Source organism: Suricata suricatta, chromosome X (assembly GCF_006229205.1).
Source record: "Suricata suricatta isolate VVHF042 chromosome X, meerkat_22Aug2017_6uvM2_HiC, whole genome shotgun sequence".
Classification (NCBI taxonomy): Eukaryota; Metazoa; Chordata; class Mammalia; order Carnivora; family Herpestidae; genus Suricata; species Suricata suricatta.
Genome location: NC_043717.1, coordinates 42,590,410 through 42,608,132, shown reverse-complemented (window position 1 = coordinate 42,608,132; position 17,723 = coordinate 42,590,410). Strand labels below are relative to the sequence as shown.

The 17,723-nt window shown below is 53.1% G+C and overlaps 1 protein-coding gene, 1 long non-coding RNA gene and 1 other non-coding gene across 3 annotated transcripts; 2 read left to right on the top strand and 1 right to left on the bottom strand.

The window, feature by feature from the left end:
• The first annotated feature begins 1,282 nt into the window (after positions 1 to 1,282).
• On the top strand, positions 1,283 to 8,795 carry LOC115284132 (melanoma-associated antigen D4). The gene is made up of 13 exons (XM_029930767.1): positions 1,283 to 1,392; positions 2,373 to 2,583; positions 2,911 to 3,741; positions 4,088 to 4,291; positions 4,403 to 4,466; positions 4,699 to 4,778; positions 5,163 to 5,254; positions 5,898 to 5,977; positions 6,062 to 6,104; positions 6,515 to 6,577; positions 7,483 to 7,597; positions 7,936 to 8,371; positions 8,577 to 8,795. Exons 2-12 carry the CDS (start codon positions 2,374 to 2,376, stop codon positions 8,368 to 8,370), a joined length of 2,217 nt encoding a protein of 738 aa, XP_029786627.1. The 5' UTR covers positions 1,283 to 1,392; position 2,373; the 3' UTR covers position 8,371; positions 8,577 to 8,795.
• LOC115284518 lies at positions 7,136 to 7,259 on the top strand. Its single transcript, XR_003905264.1, has one exon. It is a non-coding gene; the product is annotated as a small nucleolar RNA SNORA11 (small nucleolar RNA).
• A 3,452-nt stretch (positions 8,796 to 12,247) lies between the features above and the next one.
• LOC115284355 lies at positions 12,248 to 16,501 on the bottom strand. The gene is made up of 3 exons (XR_003905169.1): positions 16,430 to 16,501; positions 13,308 to 13,396; positions 12,248 to 12,520 (listed from the first exon to the last, which is right to left on the bottom strand). It is a non-coding gene; the product is annotated as an uncharacterized LOC115284355 (long non-coding RNA).
• Positions 16,502 to 17,723: the final 1,222 nt, after the last annotated feature.

The window sequence follows — 17,723 nt, the reverse complement described above, 5'->3', positions numbered from 1 at the left end:
TGGCCCGGCACCCCATCCCTGGAATGCTGAAGACCAGCCCAGTGTCTTTTCACAAGACCACAGCTGCCCCAGGCCCCTGCCCTGGAAGGAACGCCGGGCAAACATTGACTCTGAAGCAGGGCTTGCCATGGCTCAGACACACAAGTGACGGATTGTCCTGACCACTCCAGTGGGCACCAGGACCAGGAAGGCCTCAGGGGCAGCGTGTTTGTGCCACTCACGGTGAAGAGGCCTGAGGTTGGGGCAGGGAAGTGGACGCCAAGGAGCAATTCCCACACCTGGATGGACCCACGCGTGCGTGGAGTAGGCAAGAGCTGGAGACTGGCGGGGAGGCGGGGGGGGGGGGGGGGGGGGGGGGGGGGGGGGGGGGGGGGGGGGGGGGGGGGGGGGGGGGGGGGGGGGGCGTCTCTACCTGTGTCCTGGCTACAGATCATGAGCTTGGGTTTCAGAGAGCACAGACTGCTTGTTTGGGACAGGTGTTGGCAGGGCAAGAGAGCTGAGAGGTAGATCTGTCGCTCCAACTGGAGAGGGGGGTGTGCCTCAGACCCCAAGGCAGCCCTGCTGGGACATGCATGGGGTTTGGAGTCAGGAAGACCCAGGCCCATCTATTGCATTTTCTGTTTACTGGCGCTGTGGCTTTGTCATGTATTTCATGTAGTGTGTCTGCGTTTCAGCTTTCTGATCTGTAAAATGGGGATGCTGACAGCCACCTCTCAGGGCTGCTGTGAGAGGAAGACAAGCCCCAGCACAGACAGCGCTGTGATGCACAAGCTGCATACAGAGTAGCTGGGGAAGCAGATGTTCCCAGTGTGTCTGGGCCCATAGAGATGGGTATTGCTGGGGAACACAGTGGCAACTGGCATCCTCTGGCCATTTCCATTCCCCTTGTTACAGTTAGAGACACAGCTAGAGATCTTTGTGTTTGTGACCTAGGGGTCGTGCTGGGGAAGCCAGGCATAGTGTATTCCAGACCACACGAGAGGAGCTTAGCGGGAACGCGGAGGGCAGGGAGGAGAAGTATTGTGCAGAAGTGCGGGCACGGAGGGTAGATGACCGGGTGGCTGAACTGCACCTAGGGCCTAGAGTGCGCGAGTCTGAGGTCAGAGGACGGGTAAGGGGGTATCAGGCGGGAAGGAGAAAACGTCCCCCACCCCGCCCGCCCACTCGCGGAGTCGCATGCGCACTGGGGACCTGGTGGAGAGGGCTTTTGTTGGGAAAGCGGGCGGGCTGGAGGGGTCCGCGCATGCGCAGGTTGCCCAGCCCCCGGGTTGGGGGGGGTGCGCGGAGAAAAGGGGCGGGGTGGTCGGAGCTGCTGTGCTGGCAGCAGTAGGCGAGGGCGCGGCTGCGGGGTTCCTGGTGCTGAGGACAGACGCCATTGGAGCCCCTGGGAAGGTAAGGATTCAGCCCCAGATCGAACCGGGAGAGGGCGAATGGAACCCGGCACGGTGCGCGATCCCCGCCCCCAACACCCGGATCTGAACAAAGCCCAGGCACTCAGAACCTGAGCCCGCTTCGACCCAAGGTCTAGATAGGACAACCCGCCCCCCACCCCCAGCGTCCGCACCGACCTCTTCCACCAGGAGACCCAGGCTTTCTGATCCGAACCACACTTACCCTGGAGCCCATGATCCGAACCCTTCTAGCAGACCCGTGTGCTCCCTGCTAAGCTATCTTAGAGCAGAGGCCCTACCCCCACCCCATCCTCTCCTAGCTAACTCCAACTGAGCTGACCCCGTAGCCCTCTTCTTGGAGTTGCGATCCTGGGGTTTGAGACCTCCAGCGCTCTAATGCATGCCTCGCTTAGTCCCGGTCCCCTCTCCCCACCCTTCCCACCCTTAGCGCTCTTGTATGAACCCAACCCAGACCTGAATCATCAGCTGAATGCCCCTGCCTGGACCTAGCCAGAGGGTCTCTGGATTCAGTTTCCCATAGCTTTCGAAGGTCCCCATAGTTTCAGCCCTCTCCTGTCATCTGCCCCCCCACCTTTCGTCTTTAAATCCAAGCCCTTTGTTTCTCCATCTCAATGCATCCCCCTTTGGGACTCTTCAGACCCAAGCCCACCAGTCCACCCCTATTCTAATCTAGCCGCTGGGATGGGGAGCGTGCCCCTCCTGAACTCCCCTTTAAGTGCAGGGAGACCATCTCTCTTCCTCTCCTAAGGCTGCATCTCTGACAGAATCCAACAGATACCTCCTCCCTCTCCTCTCCCCTTCCCCCCCTGCCTTGTACTGCCTAGTAAGTAACCTGATGATTGCTGCTTCCCTCCTCCTGAGAGATCCCACCTCCTTCTAAATCCCGGCCCCTCCCCCTTGAAGAGGCCTCACCCTCCCTCCCATGCTGTGCTCTCTTCTTGGGACCCCCCCCTCCCCCAGCATGGCTGAAGGAAGCTTCCGCATGGAATCAGAAACCTACAACATTGAAGATATGGATGAGGGTAGTGATGAAGTCGGGGAAGAAGAGATGGTTGAAGGAAACGACTATGAAGAATTTGGTGCTTTTGGAGGCTATGGCACCCTCACCAGCTTTGACATCCGTATCCTCAGAGCCTTTGGGAGCTTGGGTCCCGGGCTTCGCATCTTATCGGTGAGGCTCCTTGTTGGCCACCTGCTGCCCTGGGCCTTCTCCCCTGTGAAGGTGCTGGGGACCGGGGCGGGGTGGGGGGTGGGTGAATGGGAGGGTTGAGTGGTGAAGGACTGCCCAGCTTCACCAGCATTCCCTCTCCTGCTCAGAGAAAGGGGGTTTAGGAAGTCTGTGGGGGAAGACAGGGTGGAGTGGGGGGGAGCGGGGGAGCGGGGGTGGGGGGGGAGGAATGGGAGCTGGCCGCAGGGAGGAGGCTGGCCAGCACAAGGAAGCAGGTTATGAGCATGTAGAGCTGTCTGCCTTCCCCTACCTTGCTGTCTGGCCTTGCAGAATGAACCCTGGGAACTGGAAAACCCTACGCTGGCTAGGACTCTGATGGAGGCATTTCAGTTGGATCCAGAAACACTTGCCCATGAGGCTGCTGCCCGTGCTGCCAACGTGGCCCGCGCGGCCGCCTCCAACCGTGCTGCTAGGGCCGCTGCTGCCGCTGCCCGTGTCACCTTCAATCAGGTGGTCACTAACCGCCCCGTGGCCACAGACCATGCTTCAGGAGAAGATACCCAGCCCATGACCTATGCGGCCCAGGCTCAGGGAGCCACCCCTGAGACCCCCCTTGCTGCTCCGCACGTCTCTCAGATGCTAGTCACCAGTGAGATGGCTGACCCGCGGGCTCCAGCAACGTCCACACAGCCCCAGACAGGCTCCCAAGCCCAGGAGGCTGCTTCTGAGGGCCCTAGTACTGCCTGTGCTTTCTCTCAGGCTCCTTGTGCCAGTGAGATGGATGCCACCCGGCCCAAGACAGCCTTTCTGGGTCAGAATGATGTCTTTGATTTCACCCAGCCGGCAGGTGTCAGTGGCATGGCCTTTCCCCGCCCCAAGAGGCCCGCTCCGGCCCAAGAGGCTGCCACAGAGGGCCCCAGTGCTGCCTCCGGGGTGTCCCAGGCAGCACCTGCCAGGGAGGGGGCAGCCACCCGGCCCAAGACGAACAAGTCTGGAAAGGCTCTCGCCAAGACCCGGTGGGTGGAGCCTCAGAATGCTGTGACAGCAGCTGCTGCCCAGACCAAGCTGGCCACAAGCATCCCTGAGCCTGAAGGCGCAGCTGCCCCTGCCCAGCACAGTGCTGAGCCCTGGGTCAGGATGGGAGGCAAGAGGACCAAGAAGGTGAGACCTCTCTGCTGGCTGCCCCACCCCCTTGCTCCCCTCCTTTCTCTGCTCTGTCCTCCTCTCCTCCCCTCCCTTCCCCTCCTCTCTTCTCCTCTGTCAGCTTGTGCATGCTGGTCCAACACAAGTTTGCTAACATGCTTGGACCCCACGGAAGTCTCTGCCCTCAAGGCCTGGTGGGAGAAGAGGCTGGCTCAGTGCCAGGCACGTAGTAAGCACTCAGCACATGTCATCCGCTGTTTGTACTATTCTTATTTTCAAGTACCTCCTCTGGTTAAGACGTGTGCTGGGCACGTTTGCACGGTGAGTCTGGTAGCGTCTCTCCTCTCTTTAACGCTACATACAGTCCAAGCACCTGGATGACGAGTATGAGAGCAGCGAGGAGGAGAGAGAGCCTCCTGCGGTCCCACCAACCTGGAGAGCATCGCAGCCTCGGATGACCCTGCGGGCTCACATGGCTCCCCGGCCCCCGATGGCCTTGAGGTCCCAGGTACCCTCAAGACACGTCCTGTGCTTGCCACCCCGCAATGTGACCCTTCTGCAAGAGAGGGTAAGAAATCTGCCTTTCCCTGGTCTTCCTCCTCTCCTCCCCTGTGGGCCAGATCTTGGAAGTCAGCCATGCCTTGATCTCCACCCCCACCCTGTGCTCCTCTTCCTCCAGGCAAATAAGCTGGTGAAATATCTGATGATTAAGGACTACAAGAAAATCCCCATCAAGCGCTCAGGTGGGCCACCTGAGCCTCCTCCCAGAGCTCTGCCCTTCCCCCGTCCCCATTCCTACCCTGCGGGCTTCGCCTCACAGGTGCCCAGCCGGCATGCCCAGCGGATCGCTCCCGTTTGCATAGTATGGGGCTCCGGGAGTCCGACTGTACTCCTCCCAGCGAAGCTGGCCGAGGGGCTGCAGCTCTTTGGCCCCTGCTCAGCTGTGGTGCTCTCTCCACCTCTCACCTCCTGTAGACATGATGAAGGATGTCATCCGAGAATACGACGAACATTTCCCTGAGATCATTGAACGAGCAACATACACTCTGGAAAAGGTGGGTGGGGGAACAGGGGCAGCTCCCTGTGGCACAGGGAAGCCTGGCACCCTGCAGCCCCCCGAGGCCCACTTCCGGCACTACCTGCTCTGGAAGCCTTCCCTAGCTTCTCCACCTGGAAGCGTCCACCGCATGCTTCCCTCCCCCGCGGGCTCCTCTCCTTCATGCTCTTTTGAGTGTCTCTTGTCCCCTGAAGTGGGTCCTGTTGCTTTGGCCGGTACCAGAGCTCGCACAGGGCAGTTCTTCTGCAGCCTCTCTTCATCAGGCTTCTACGTGACTTCAGGGTCCCGGCTGAGGGAGAGTTCTGACGGGAGACGGAGGGACTCCCTGTGGGACAGGCGTCATGGGTCTCTCATCTCCTGTTCCGGTTTCTCCCCCATGTAGAAGTTTGGGATCCACCTGAAGGAAATTGACAAGGAAGAGCACCTGTACATTCTCGTGTGCACACGTGATTCCTCAGCTCGTCTCCTGGGAAAGTAAGACAGGGCGGGCAGGAGGGCTGTGGCCCTCCTCGCTGGTGCTCCCCCCTTCCTCTTGGAGAAACGGGAAGACAGGGCTTTGGTGCCTGGCACAGCTCTCACCCGCAGTTAGTGGTGCCCGGTGATTAGGGGGTGAAAGAGGAAGTAGCCTGGGGTCAAGCCTTGGCTGCTCTCAGGGTTTCCCCCCCACCCCAGCCGCCTCCTCACCCCGTCTTTTAGGAAAGCAGGCTCCTTGTTGCCTGCCCCTTCCCGCTATGTGCCTGGCCTGGGCTTAGCAGAGCGGTCCTAGGGGAAGGAAGCTTCCCGTGCAGTCTAACTCCCGATGCTCGAAGGGCGGGGAAGGTCTGGATGTGCCTCCTCTGAACGCACTGTTGCCAAGTGTTTGCTCCCCGCCTGACCCTGTTGTGGACATAACTCTGGGAGGGGCTCTCAGCATCCACGTTGGATGCGTGAAGCGGATGCGTGCCGCGCTTCAGTCTCAGACAGAGGAATGAATGCTCTGAGTCAGAGAGCAAGCCATGCGCAGAGTGGGAAGAGCTGCTCTGTAGCCCAGCCATCTGGGAAAGGCTAGTCGGGTGAACCGGCCCTAGTCCCTCAGGCAGATGCCTGCTGGACAGGATGCCTCTTTCTCCACCTTTAGGACCAAGGATACTCCCAGGCTGAGCCTCCTGTTGGTGATTCTGGGCGTCATTTTCATGAATGGCAACCGTGCCAGTGAAGGTCAGTGGCTGGACCTGCAGCCGGGGGGTTGCCCAGAGTCTCAGCTTCGTGTGCGAAATTCTTGTATCTCATCTCCCCTCACAGCTGTCCTCTGGGAGGCACTACGCAAGATGGGACTGCGCCCTGGGTATGGTTGGGCTCTCGACTCCCACCCCTCAGTGTTGTCTTTGGGCATCAGTGGCACCAGGGTTGCGGTAGCCTGGTGGCCTAGTGCCAGGGGAGTGGATGTCCTGGGCCGGGTAGAACGCAAAGGGTCTCTGGCACGGTGGATGGGGAAACGGTCCTGAACTCTCAGCCCCTCGCGGCTCCATGTCCCCTCCCTGTCCCCAGATGAGACATAAGAGAAACCATCAGATTTAGGGGTTCCGTCCAGCCCTTGCCTAGGGTATCCCTGACGTGTGGCCCCTGCTGCCACCCCAGGCCTCCATGGGGATGCCCCACAGGCTGGGCAGCTCTCGATCCTGCTGGGGAGTGCTCCCGCCCACGTGTCCTGCACTGCCACGGTTCATAGTTATGGATTCCTTGCCTTGCCTTCAGGGTGAGGCACCCATTCCTTGGCGACCTGAGGAAGCTCATTACGGAGGAATTTGTGAAGCAGAAGTAAGTACTGGCTGGGTTAACGTTGTCTCACACTCGTGCATTCCTCGTGTGCCGATCTGGCTGAGCAGCCATGCCCCATCCCGTATCTTAGCACAGAGAGATAGGTGTCTCTGGTGTGAGTGTGGGTGGCGTATGGAGTGTTGACGGGGACTAGAGATCCAGCTCTGTCTGGGGGAAAGGGGGTACAAGCTGACAGAGAACACGGTGCAGGGCGTGTTACAACCACCATGCCCTTTGGCACCTGCCCCGTAGGCTGTCCTAGAATTTCCCCCTGCTTTCCATCCCGGGAAAAGGGGGCTCAGAGGGTGGAAGTCTGAGTGTGGCCCACGCGGGTGAGCGCCCCATTCAGTCCGAGAGCCCAGCCCTCCTGGCTCTCTGGTTAGGGCCCACGCAGTCGTTGGTCCTTGGAGAACACGCGTGCAGCCACACAGGCACGCAGATGCGCACACGCACACACAGTCCGGGGTGTGGGCAGAGTGTGCTGCTCTTCCCTTTACAGTCGCTCTCTGGGGTGGGCCGTCCCGGGGTTCCGCCAGGCCACGGACGACAGCCTGCACTTGGGTGTGCTCAGAGCAAGGGGCCTGAAGAAGTGGCTCCTCTGTTTACAACACACCCAACAGGACTCTGGGTTCATTGCGACAAGGGGCATCCTACAGCTGTCCCGCCCAGCACCTCCACGTGGCTTCTGGGCAAGACTGGCGGCCTAAGGCTTCGTAGGCCTCAATCCTGGAGGCAGAAACGCTGGGTGTGAGCGTGGGAGTGAGGCATGGGCTGGAGGTCAGGACCATCCTCCCCCAGGAGCTGAGCTGCAGCATCGTGGCGGGAAAGGGGCCACCTGGGAGCCACTGGTACAACAACAGGTCTGCCAGGCTGGAAGCAAACATTTCCCTTCCTCTTGCCCTGAGGTACCTGGAATACAAGAAGGTCCCCAATAGCAGCCCCCCCGAGTATGAATTCCTCTGGGGCCTGCGAGCCCGCCACGAGACCAGCAAGATGAGGGTGCTGCGATTCATCGCCCAGGTAATAGAGAGCCTCTGTTTGGGGCCAGGCGTTGGGGTCTAGGTTTGGTCCTTGCTGTACCTTCTTTGTTTCTTGGTCACAGCCTCCTCCTGCTGTCTGTCCACTGAGGACACTGACAGGTTCCTAAGTAGGTCACGGACAGGTTCACAGACGTAGTAAGCGGGAGGGACAGGGCGAAGCCCCTGGGCTGGCCCAGGATACCAGGAGAGTCGGACTCTAGCGGTCTTTATTGGTGTACTGGTTATGCACAGCGCCCAGGAGGGTGTAGGGCAGGAAGCAGGTGCTCAGTGGAGGTGGGCTAGCTGTTTGGATGGATTGTTTCTGTCGCTCTGCTGCAGAATCAGAACCGGGACCCCCGCGAGTGGAAGGCTCATTTCCTGGAGGCTGTGGATGATGCGTTCAAGACGATGGATGTGGATATGGCTGAGGAACATGCCAGGGCCCAGATGAGGGCCCAGATGAACATCGGGGATGAAGCCCTGATTGGACGGTGGAGCTGGGACGACATACAGGTGGAGCTCCTGAGCTGGGACGAGGACGGAGATTTTGGCGACGCCTGGGCCAGGATTCCCTTCGCGTTCTGGGCCAGATACCATCAGTACATTCTGAATAGCAACCGTGCCAACAGGAGAGCCACTTGGAGGGCTGGCGTCAGCAGTGGCACCAACGGTGGGGCCAGCACCAGCATTCTCGATGGGCCCAGCACCAGCTCCACCATGCGGACCAGAAATGCCGCCAGAACAAGTGCCAACTTCTTCTCCTGGATCCAATAAGGTTCTCAGTCACTAAATGAAACTCGGCAGGAGGGGACAGGAGGGGGCTGTGAGACGTCAGCGGGTGGGGGGTGGCCGGTGGGGGAGGGCCTGGGAGCAGTTGGGAGAACCAAGAGAGTGTGAAAGGCACTTGTTCTTTCCTCGCGTCCCTCCCCGTCTCACATGTATTTATATTTCTGCTTTGGCTCGTATGTCTTGCGTTGTAGGCAGCGCTGATGGACTGCGGCCGTCACGCACCAGGCCAGAGGGCCTCCTCAGATTCCTCCCTCACACAGCACTCTAGGCAGCTTCTCCCTGCCCATCGAGATGGCAAGCCAGATGAAGCTCTTTCTGCCCTTCCTGCTTTGGTTGTGTGCTTTTGTTGTGCGCTTCCGTCGTGTTTTCATGTTTTTGGTATCGGTGTTACATTAAAGTTGCAAAATTACTTGGGACGTTTCCTCCTTTACCTGTGCACGTGGTCCATTCTGAGGGGCACGTGGTCGGGCGCTCTGAGATGGCCGTGAGCCACCTCTGCCTGGAAGGCAGCAGGCGTGGGTACAGTGCTGGGAGATGCAGAGGTGCTGGCTGAGTGCCTAGGCCGTTTCAAGAGGCCCCAGTCCACGGAGTTACGTGATTTCCCACGTTGTACAACCCCGGCTAGATGCCGACGGTGGGGGAGGTTGTTGGGAAAAGGCATGGAGTGGAAGGCTGCGGTTGGTGCCGCAGTCCCTCCCACCACACAACAGGGTCCACAGACATCCACCAAGCCCCACCTCCTCCACCCCATCTTTGGAGGTGCCGTCTTGAGGGAACCCTTCCCTCATCATCCGCACAACCTCAGCACTCCATCCTCCCTCAGATGGAGTCTTCAGGGCAAGGAGATCGGTAGGCCTCAGCAACAGTCTCAGCCCTCCAGCAGGTGGAAGGAGGAGCCGCTGTTGCCGACAGAGTGGGTTTAATGAAAGCAGCGCTCGCCCGCCCATTGCCTGTGACCATGACCCGAGCAAGGCCTGTTGGTGGGCTCTGGAGCTCTTCTTCACTGGACATAGGGCTCTCCCAGTGAGGCCAAGGCCAGGCCCAAGTCCCAGGGTCTTGAAGAGCTGAGCGCTCCCGGTGGGAGCGGAGTAGGGACCGCACGTCCTCCCATGGACAAAGGTGAGACGCTTGGGAGGGCTCAGTGGCAGGCAGGGACAGTGCCCGGAGGTTTCTCAGGCCCCTCAGTGGTGTCTGCAGTTGGGGAGGACGAGGTCCCGGGTTCAGTAGAGGGAGAGAGTATCCCTGAGGACCCCTGCACCCCATTGCCTCCTCTTTTCCCTGAGAAGAGGTTCCCCTCTCTCACCCGCACTTGGCTCCTGACCCAGACCCAGGCACATAATTAATTGCACAGGCCCAGTGGAGAATGAAAACGTGGGTCTCCCTGTTCATAAATGATGAAGAGTTCCAAGAGGGTGACAGCAGAGCATGGAACCAGGTGTGCAGCCCCTGCGAGCACGGGGTCCCGTGGGGCTGCATAGGTTACACCCCCAGGGAGCTGGCTGTGTAAGGTCTCCTCCCGTACAGTCAGGCTTCAGGTGGGCTCCTGCCTTGTTGGCCACTGCTGTGCTTTCTGCCTCCCTGGCTGCTGGGTCCGGGCTCAGCAACACGGAAGCTGTGGTTGTGACAGAAATGGATTCCCCTTCACTTTCGCTTTACTGGTGCATGGCCTGGGAAGTGAGAGGGATGGATGATGCACGAGCCCCAGCCCCGGGGTGACAGATGACCCAAGACCTTTCTGGCACCCTCACCCTGGAAACCTCCCAGGACCTTGCTCTGCACACATCACGATGTGCCTTTTCCTGAATGAGGATGCAGACACTCACCAAAAGCCACTGGTGTGGGTTTGAGCAGCGCGTGCAGAGGACACCTGAGACAAGGCATCTCGACTGGAGAGGAGGAGAAAGCAGCCCTCAGAGACAGGGCGCTGGTGAGGGTGCCACCTCCCCAGGCCTAGGGGCTTGCAGCACGCCCCGCTTCAATTCTCCTTCTCCCTCGTTGGCCTCTCCAGGGCCCCCTTCCTAGGAACTGCACTCTTTCGGGGGCAGTTGAGCGCAGGGTGGGCGGGGAGGAAGAAAGCAGTGGCTGGCCCAGGAGAATGCTGACAGACTGTGGGGCACGGAGGGTGGTCAGGCTGGTCACCTGGGAGGCAGCCCACATGGTTGCTCACAGGGTGAACATGACACCAAGTCAGGCCTCCCTCCTGGGACTGGAACCTAAGAACTTCAGGGGCTAAATGGGGGCTCTGCCCACTGCAGCTGGATTCCCTGCCTTGCAGGGGCTCACGGTGTCGTAGGAGCAACACCCCCATCTTCTCACTACTCTCCAACGACAGCCACTCACCCACCCAGGATGCACTTACCACTCGCCATCTCCCTTCACTGAGCCAGAACCCCACCCCACATTGCTTCCTGCTCCTGATGTTCATCCTGTGCTTTTAAGACCATCACCCCCTTCTGAGCCTCCTGAGACATCACGTTTGGTGATATCCTGGGCATCTACCCTGCTCCTTGTCGTCGTCATCGTTGTCTTTGTCATCATCATTGTCAGGCTCTGGGTCCAGTGTTTTGGTGCAAGATCTCATTCCATCCTGGCTGATACTCCACAGGGGTTACTGCTCCCCACGGCACACATAACAAAATAGACCCAGAGAAGGGAAGTGACTTGCCTGAGGTCTCTGACCTAGCTCTGCCACCATCTGGACAAGTGACGTTGGCCCAGCCTTTCCACCCTGTGTCCTTCAGAGTTCCCATCTTTCACAAGAGAAGATTGGACTAGACGAGCTCTGAGGGTGCCCTAGGTATGAGGCTACTGGGGGTCTGCTTCCTGAGTCACATCATCTCTCCGAGCCGTCAGTTTGATCACTGAGTAATAGGAGTAAAAGCATGTCCCCAGCACTGCCTGGCCCAGCTCCAAGGGCCTCTGTGAGCAACTGGGATGGCCTATGGATGAAAGCGGGTAGGAAGTGGGTAAAGCAGTATGAGAATGACAGGTGCATGTACCACTACCACCACCACAACCACCACCACCACCCCTGAACATCTACGGACGTCTGAGATGGGGATCCTCTGGAAAGCACTTGAGATTGACACCCCTCGCTGACACTCTGAGTCCTGTGATTTGGCCAAATCACTTCACATCTCAGAGCCTCCATTTCCTCATCTGCACGGTCAGGGTTACAGTGCTTGCCTCGTGGTCTCAAAGACAGTACCAAGCAATAGAGATTGGAAGTTATCAGAAATCTAGCAGCACAAGAAACCTCAACTCAAACCCCATCAGTTTTTCTGGCGAGGAGACCGAGGGCCAGGCAGAGGAAATGACTGGTCCAGTGTCAAGTTTTCAAGTTCCCTGGGATTCGATTTTGGATGACTCCATATTGCAAGTGCTCTTCATTCAGAAAGTAGCATCATAGAAATAATACAAATCTGCAGGACTTTGTACACGCCAAATATGACTTTGAACTCTCCTCGCACACCCTCGCAGTTTCCCGCAATGCCAACAGTTCAGCATTCATGTCAGTAATGGACTCTCACAGGGTGTCTGGATGACTCAGTTGGTTGAGTGTCTGACTTCAGCTCAGGTCATGATCTCAAGATTCATTGCCCTGCATCGGGCCCTGCATCGGATCGGGTTCTCTGCTGACAGCTCAGAGCCTGGACCCTGCTTCTGTGATTCTGTGTCTCCCTCTCTCTCTCTGCCTCTTCCCTGCTCGCTCTCTCTCTCTCTCTCTCTCTCTCTCTCTCTCTCTCTCTCCCCCCCCCCCAAATAAGTAAACATTAAAACAGTTCCTTAAACAAAAATGACTCTCACACCAAAAGTGACACAAATGTTTCTTGCCAGGCTTCCCTCCTTAGTTTGTGGTTCAGCCAATACAGGCACTTTTATTTTGAAGTCGTTGACATATCTATGGGTTACAAAACTCAAGAAATGAAAAACAGTGTACATACCCAATGACCACATGAAAGAAGACAATTACAACGACTGTGGGTGCCAGAGTTGTTGAAGATGTGAAACTAATTGATTCCCCAACGCTGTCCATGGACATCTTAAGTTGTATGAGACCTTTGAAACACACCAGAGAGTTGCGGCATGGTGATATCTGCTGAAGCCTCGAGGGAGGAGATGTCAGAGGCTCGGTCTAGGTGAAAGTGAGCAGAGAGGGAGGAGATGGAAAGATGGAGCTCTACCAAGACTAGCCCATTGCTTTTAGCCAGGAACTGGAGGTGCCTGAGTGCTGGATAATGACGTGCCTGTGGAACAGTAGCACCTCTGTTTCTGAAGCTGTCTAGGAAACTTTGGAGTCTTAGCAACTGGAATGGGAACACAGTGGAGGACCCCTAGAATCAGGCCACCCTCCCAAAGCTCCTCCTCTGGCTTGTTTCCCTCAGCCTGAGAAAAGGGCACAAGGCATAAGGTTGGTTGGCAGTGGAGGCCAGGGCAAGGGCAAAAATCAATGCAGGAGGACGTTTCCCTGGAGACGGAGTCCAACCACTGTAGTTTCACATTCTTGTTCTGAAGCACGCTTTGTTCATCTGTGCGGGGGCAGGAGTGGGTGGGGAGGAGAGGCTGGCTAGAGCCTTCTACTTGGTGCCCACAGGTACAACCTTTGAATGACGATAAGGCCCTGAACGTTTTCACTTTCAGAGGTCCATGTTTTGCCTATTGCCAGCCGGAGTTCCTCCAAATTAAATCAAGGATGGGATTCTCTGCATCAGCTTTATCGAGGTTTAATTTACAAACAAAATAATGCCCACTTCATGATACAGTTCCGTGGACTTTGGCAAATGCCACCATACGTGTCGCTCCCACCCCAATCAGGAAGAAGACCATTTTCGCCACCTAACGAAGTTTCCTTGCGCCCCTTCCCAGTGACTTCCTATCATCCACATCCAGCCCTAGACCACCACTGACTAGAATTCTCTTACCTAGCGTCTGTTAGACACATAAATATGCAGTATGTAATCCTTTGTGTCCGCCTTCTTTTTCTCCGCTTGAGTGCTTTGGATATTCATTCCTGCAATGGCACGAATCAGTATATTAAGTCAAAATGGCTCCTATTCACAGACAACCTGATCGTCTCTGTTCAAATGATACAGATATACAAAAGTATCCTAGAACTAATAAGTAAATCAATCGAGAGTGCAGGATGCAAGATTAAAACACAAAAATCAACCATATTTCTATATACTAGAAAAGAAGATTTGGAAAATAAAATTTACCACTCAGAAAGGAAGTCACTTCTTAGGTGTGACTCTAACAAATGATGCAGGGTGTTTATATGCTAAAAATATCAAAACACTGAAAAGAAAAACAAACAAAAGAAGACCTAAATAAGTGGAGGAACACTGCATGGTCAAGGATTAGAATATTTAGCACAGTAAAGATGTCAATTCTCCTGAAATGTATGTATGGACTTAATGGAATTCCAGTAAAAATCCCAGCAGGATGTTTCTGTAGATATAGACAAGCTGACCCCAAAGTTTGTATTAGAAGTAAACAAAAGAATAGTTAAAAAGTTAAAACAATTATGAGGAAAAAAACGAATAACTGTGGAGGAATCGCATTCCGTACGTTCAGAGTTTTTCAGCAAATGCATGGAAAAACCCGGATAGCCGTCGAAAAGAAAATGAAATCTCACATCTTCTATGAAAAGTCACGAAAGATAAGTCTTCAACATAAATCAAGATGATAAAACTGTAAAACTTTTAGAGGGGAACAACAAAATCTTTGACCAGGGTTTGCGAAAGATATTTTAGGCATAACACAACCCTCCAGCCCCCTTGTATTTTCTGTGAAAGATGCTGGCAAGTGTTGGAGAAGAAAAATCTCAGGCTGGGGCACCTGAGTGGCTCAGTGGGTTGAGCTTCTGACTCTTGGTTTTGGCTCAGCTCATGATCTCACAATTCATGGGTTCAAGCCCTGCTGTGAGAGCAGGGCCTGCTTGGAATTCTCTCTCTCTTTCCTCTCTCTAAATAAACAAACAAACAAACAAACAAATAAATAAACATTTATAAGGCAAGAAAGAGAAAAATCTCAGGTTGGGAGAATGTATTTGCAATTACCTAAACAACAAAGGTCATGGGTTCAAGCCCTGCTGTGAGAGCAGGGCCTGCTTGGAATTCTCTCTCTCTTTCCTCTCTCTAAACAAACAAACAAACAAACAAACAAACATTTATACGGCAAGAAAGAGAAAAAAATCTCAGGCTGGGAGAATGTCTTTGCAATCACCTACACAACAAAGGTCTTGTATCTAGCATATATAAAGAACCATCAAAATTCAACACTAAGAAAATAATGGAAAAAGTATTTGAACAGATACATGAATACAAAGGATATATAAGTGGCAATTGAACACCTGAACAGATGCTCAGACTCACTGGCTTTTAGCAATGCAGATGCCTAAGCAATAAAGATACCAGTATTCCTGGATTAAAATTGCTGAAATTGGGGGCCTGGATGGCTCAGTCAGTTAAGTGTCCGACTTCTGCTCAGGTCATGATCTCACAGTTCATGGGTTCGAGCCCCGCGTCGGGCTCTGTGCTGACAGCTAGCTCAGACCCTGGAGCCTGTTTCAGATTCTGTGTCTCCCTCTCTCTCTGACCCTCCCCTGCTTGCTCTGTCTCTCTCTGTCTCTCAAAAATAAATAAAATACAGAAAAAAATTCAAATGGCTGAAATTTAGGGGGAAAAAAACCAAGCAAAAATATAAAAAGGCAACAAACGAAAATAAGGAAAACCACGTGACAATATCAAATGGTGTTGAGGATGGGCAGCAACTAGATTTTCCACATGTTCCTGGAGGGAGTATAAAGTGGTACAACCACTCTGGAAAGCAATTTTATCGCTATTTATGAAGTTAAGCATACACTAGCCATATGACCAAGCAATCTCCTGATGAAGTATTTCCCCTAGAGAAATTTCAACCTGAGTTCATTCAGAAACCTGTAAACCAATGTTTGTAGTGGCTCTGTCTATAATCACCCCAAACGTGAACCAACACAAATTTCCTGCAACAAAGTGTATTATTTCCATACAATTAGAAACTATTCAGTGGTCAAAGGAATGAACTATTGGTACAGTCAACAGCTTGGATGAAATTCAAAAGCATTATGCTCAGTGATAGAAAGCAGTTTCAGAAGGTTATATTTTATCTTTTTAAAATTTATTTTCTTATCATATTTATTTTTTGTTTATTTTTAGCAGGAGAGAGAGAGAGAGACAGAGAGAGAGAGAGAGAGACAGAGAGAGAGAGAGGAGAGAGAGTGAGCCAGTGTGTTTTCAAGTGAGTAAGGGGCAGAGATAGAGAGCGGATCCCAAGCAGGCTCAGAGCTTTCAGCATGGAGCCTGATTGTGGGGCTCGAACTCACTAACCACGAGATCATTTTCTGAGCTGAAGTCAAGTGTCACTTAACCAAATGGGCCACCCAGGTGCCCCCCGAAGGCTACATTTTAAATGGTTCCATTTATAAGACTTTTTTCCCCTTTATTTATATTCAAGTTAGTTGACGTACGGTGTAGTCTTGGCTTCAGGAATAAAAAGAACCCAGTGATTCATCTGTTATATCCGACACCCAGTGCTCATCCAAAAGAGTGCCCTCTTAAATGCCCATTACCCATTTAACCCATCCCCCTACTCGCCTCCCCTCTAGCAACCCCCAGTTTGTTCTCTGTATAAAGAGTCTTTTATGGTTTGCCTCCCCCTCCGTGTTCATCTTATTTTTCATCCCTTCCCCTATGTTCATCTGTTGTTTCTCAAATTCCACGTATGAGTGAAATCATATGATATCTATCTTTCTCGGACTGACTTATATCACTTAGCATAATACCCTCTACTTCCATCCACGTTGATGCAAATGGCAAGGCTTCATTCTTTTTCCTCACCGAGTAGTATTCCGTTGTCTGTATATACCACGTCTTCTTTACCCATTCATCAGTCGATGGACATTTGGGCTCTTTCCATATTTTGACTATTGTTGATAGGGTTGCTATAAACATTGGGGTGCATGTGCCCCTTCAAAATAGCACTCCTGTATCCTTTGGATACATACCTCGCAATGCGATTGCTGGGCCGTAGGGTAGTTCTCTTTTTACTTTTTTGAGGAACCTCCATACAGTTTTCCAGAGTGGTTACAATAGGTTGCATTCCCACCAACAGTGCAAAAGAGTTCCCGTTCCTCCACATCCTGGCCAACATCTGTTGTTTCCCGAGTTGTTCATTTCAGCCATTCTGACAGGTGTGAGGTGGTATCTCATTGTGGCATTGATTTGTATTTCTTGATGATGAGTGACGTTGAGCATCTTCTCATGTGTCCTTAGCCATCTGGATATCTTCTTCCGAAAAGTGTCCCTTTATGTCTTCTGACCATTTCTTCACTGGATTATTTGTTCTTTCAGTGTTCGTTACCCACTTCAGTGGTAAGTTCTTTATAGATTTTGGATACTTCCAACCCTTTGTCTGATAAGTTATTTGCAAACATCTTCTCCCATTCCCGCAGTTGACCTTTAGTTGTGTTGATGCTTTCCTTTGCTGATTTTTTTGAGATGATAAAACTATCATAAAAGAGAGCAAGTCAGTGGCGTAGAGAGTGTGACTACAAAGGGATAGCTCAAAGGACTTCTTGGGGGTTAAGGAATTATTCTGAATACATATTATGATGGTGGTTACAGGAATCTATGCATGTGTTCAGATTCCTGGAACTGCATATTCAGAAGGCGTCTATCTCACTGAATATTAAATTTAAAATAAAACCTATGAAATAATGGCAAAAAAATTTTTTCAACCAAAAATTATTATACTTGCACAGTAGTATACACCGCTATGGAAAATACTGAACGTATTCTTTTAGGATAAAGGGAAACTATAACAAATATAAACCCAGATGAACACACTAAGTCAATAGCCATAAAATGGTAAGCATGGGGGGGTAATTATTTTACATTTCAAAAACTTTCTTTAAAAGTTAACTGACTGTTTTTGAAACCCATAATAATACATTGTGGAGGATGCAATTTATGTATGAATAAAATGTATGGAAACAATAAAACAGAGGGTAGTGCAGAAACGAAGACATACTATATAAGGGCTTTATTTTGTACATGAAGAATGATTTTATTACCTGAAGATGAAATGCCTAATTTTAACCGTGTATAACACAATCCTGCAGAAACCACTTAAATATAAAAGAAAAGGGATAAGCATTAAACAAATACCTCAGTAATACATAAGGTGGCGAGGGAATAAGGTTAAAGAAAGAATGAAAAAGATAAAGGAAATGAAATACCAGAAGGAAGGAAGGAAGGATGGAAGGAAAGAAAGAATAAAGGGAAAAGGCAAGAAAGAAG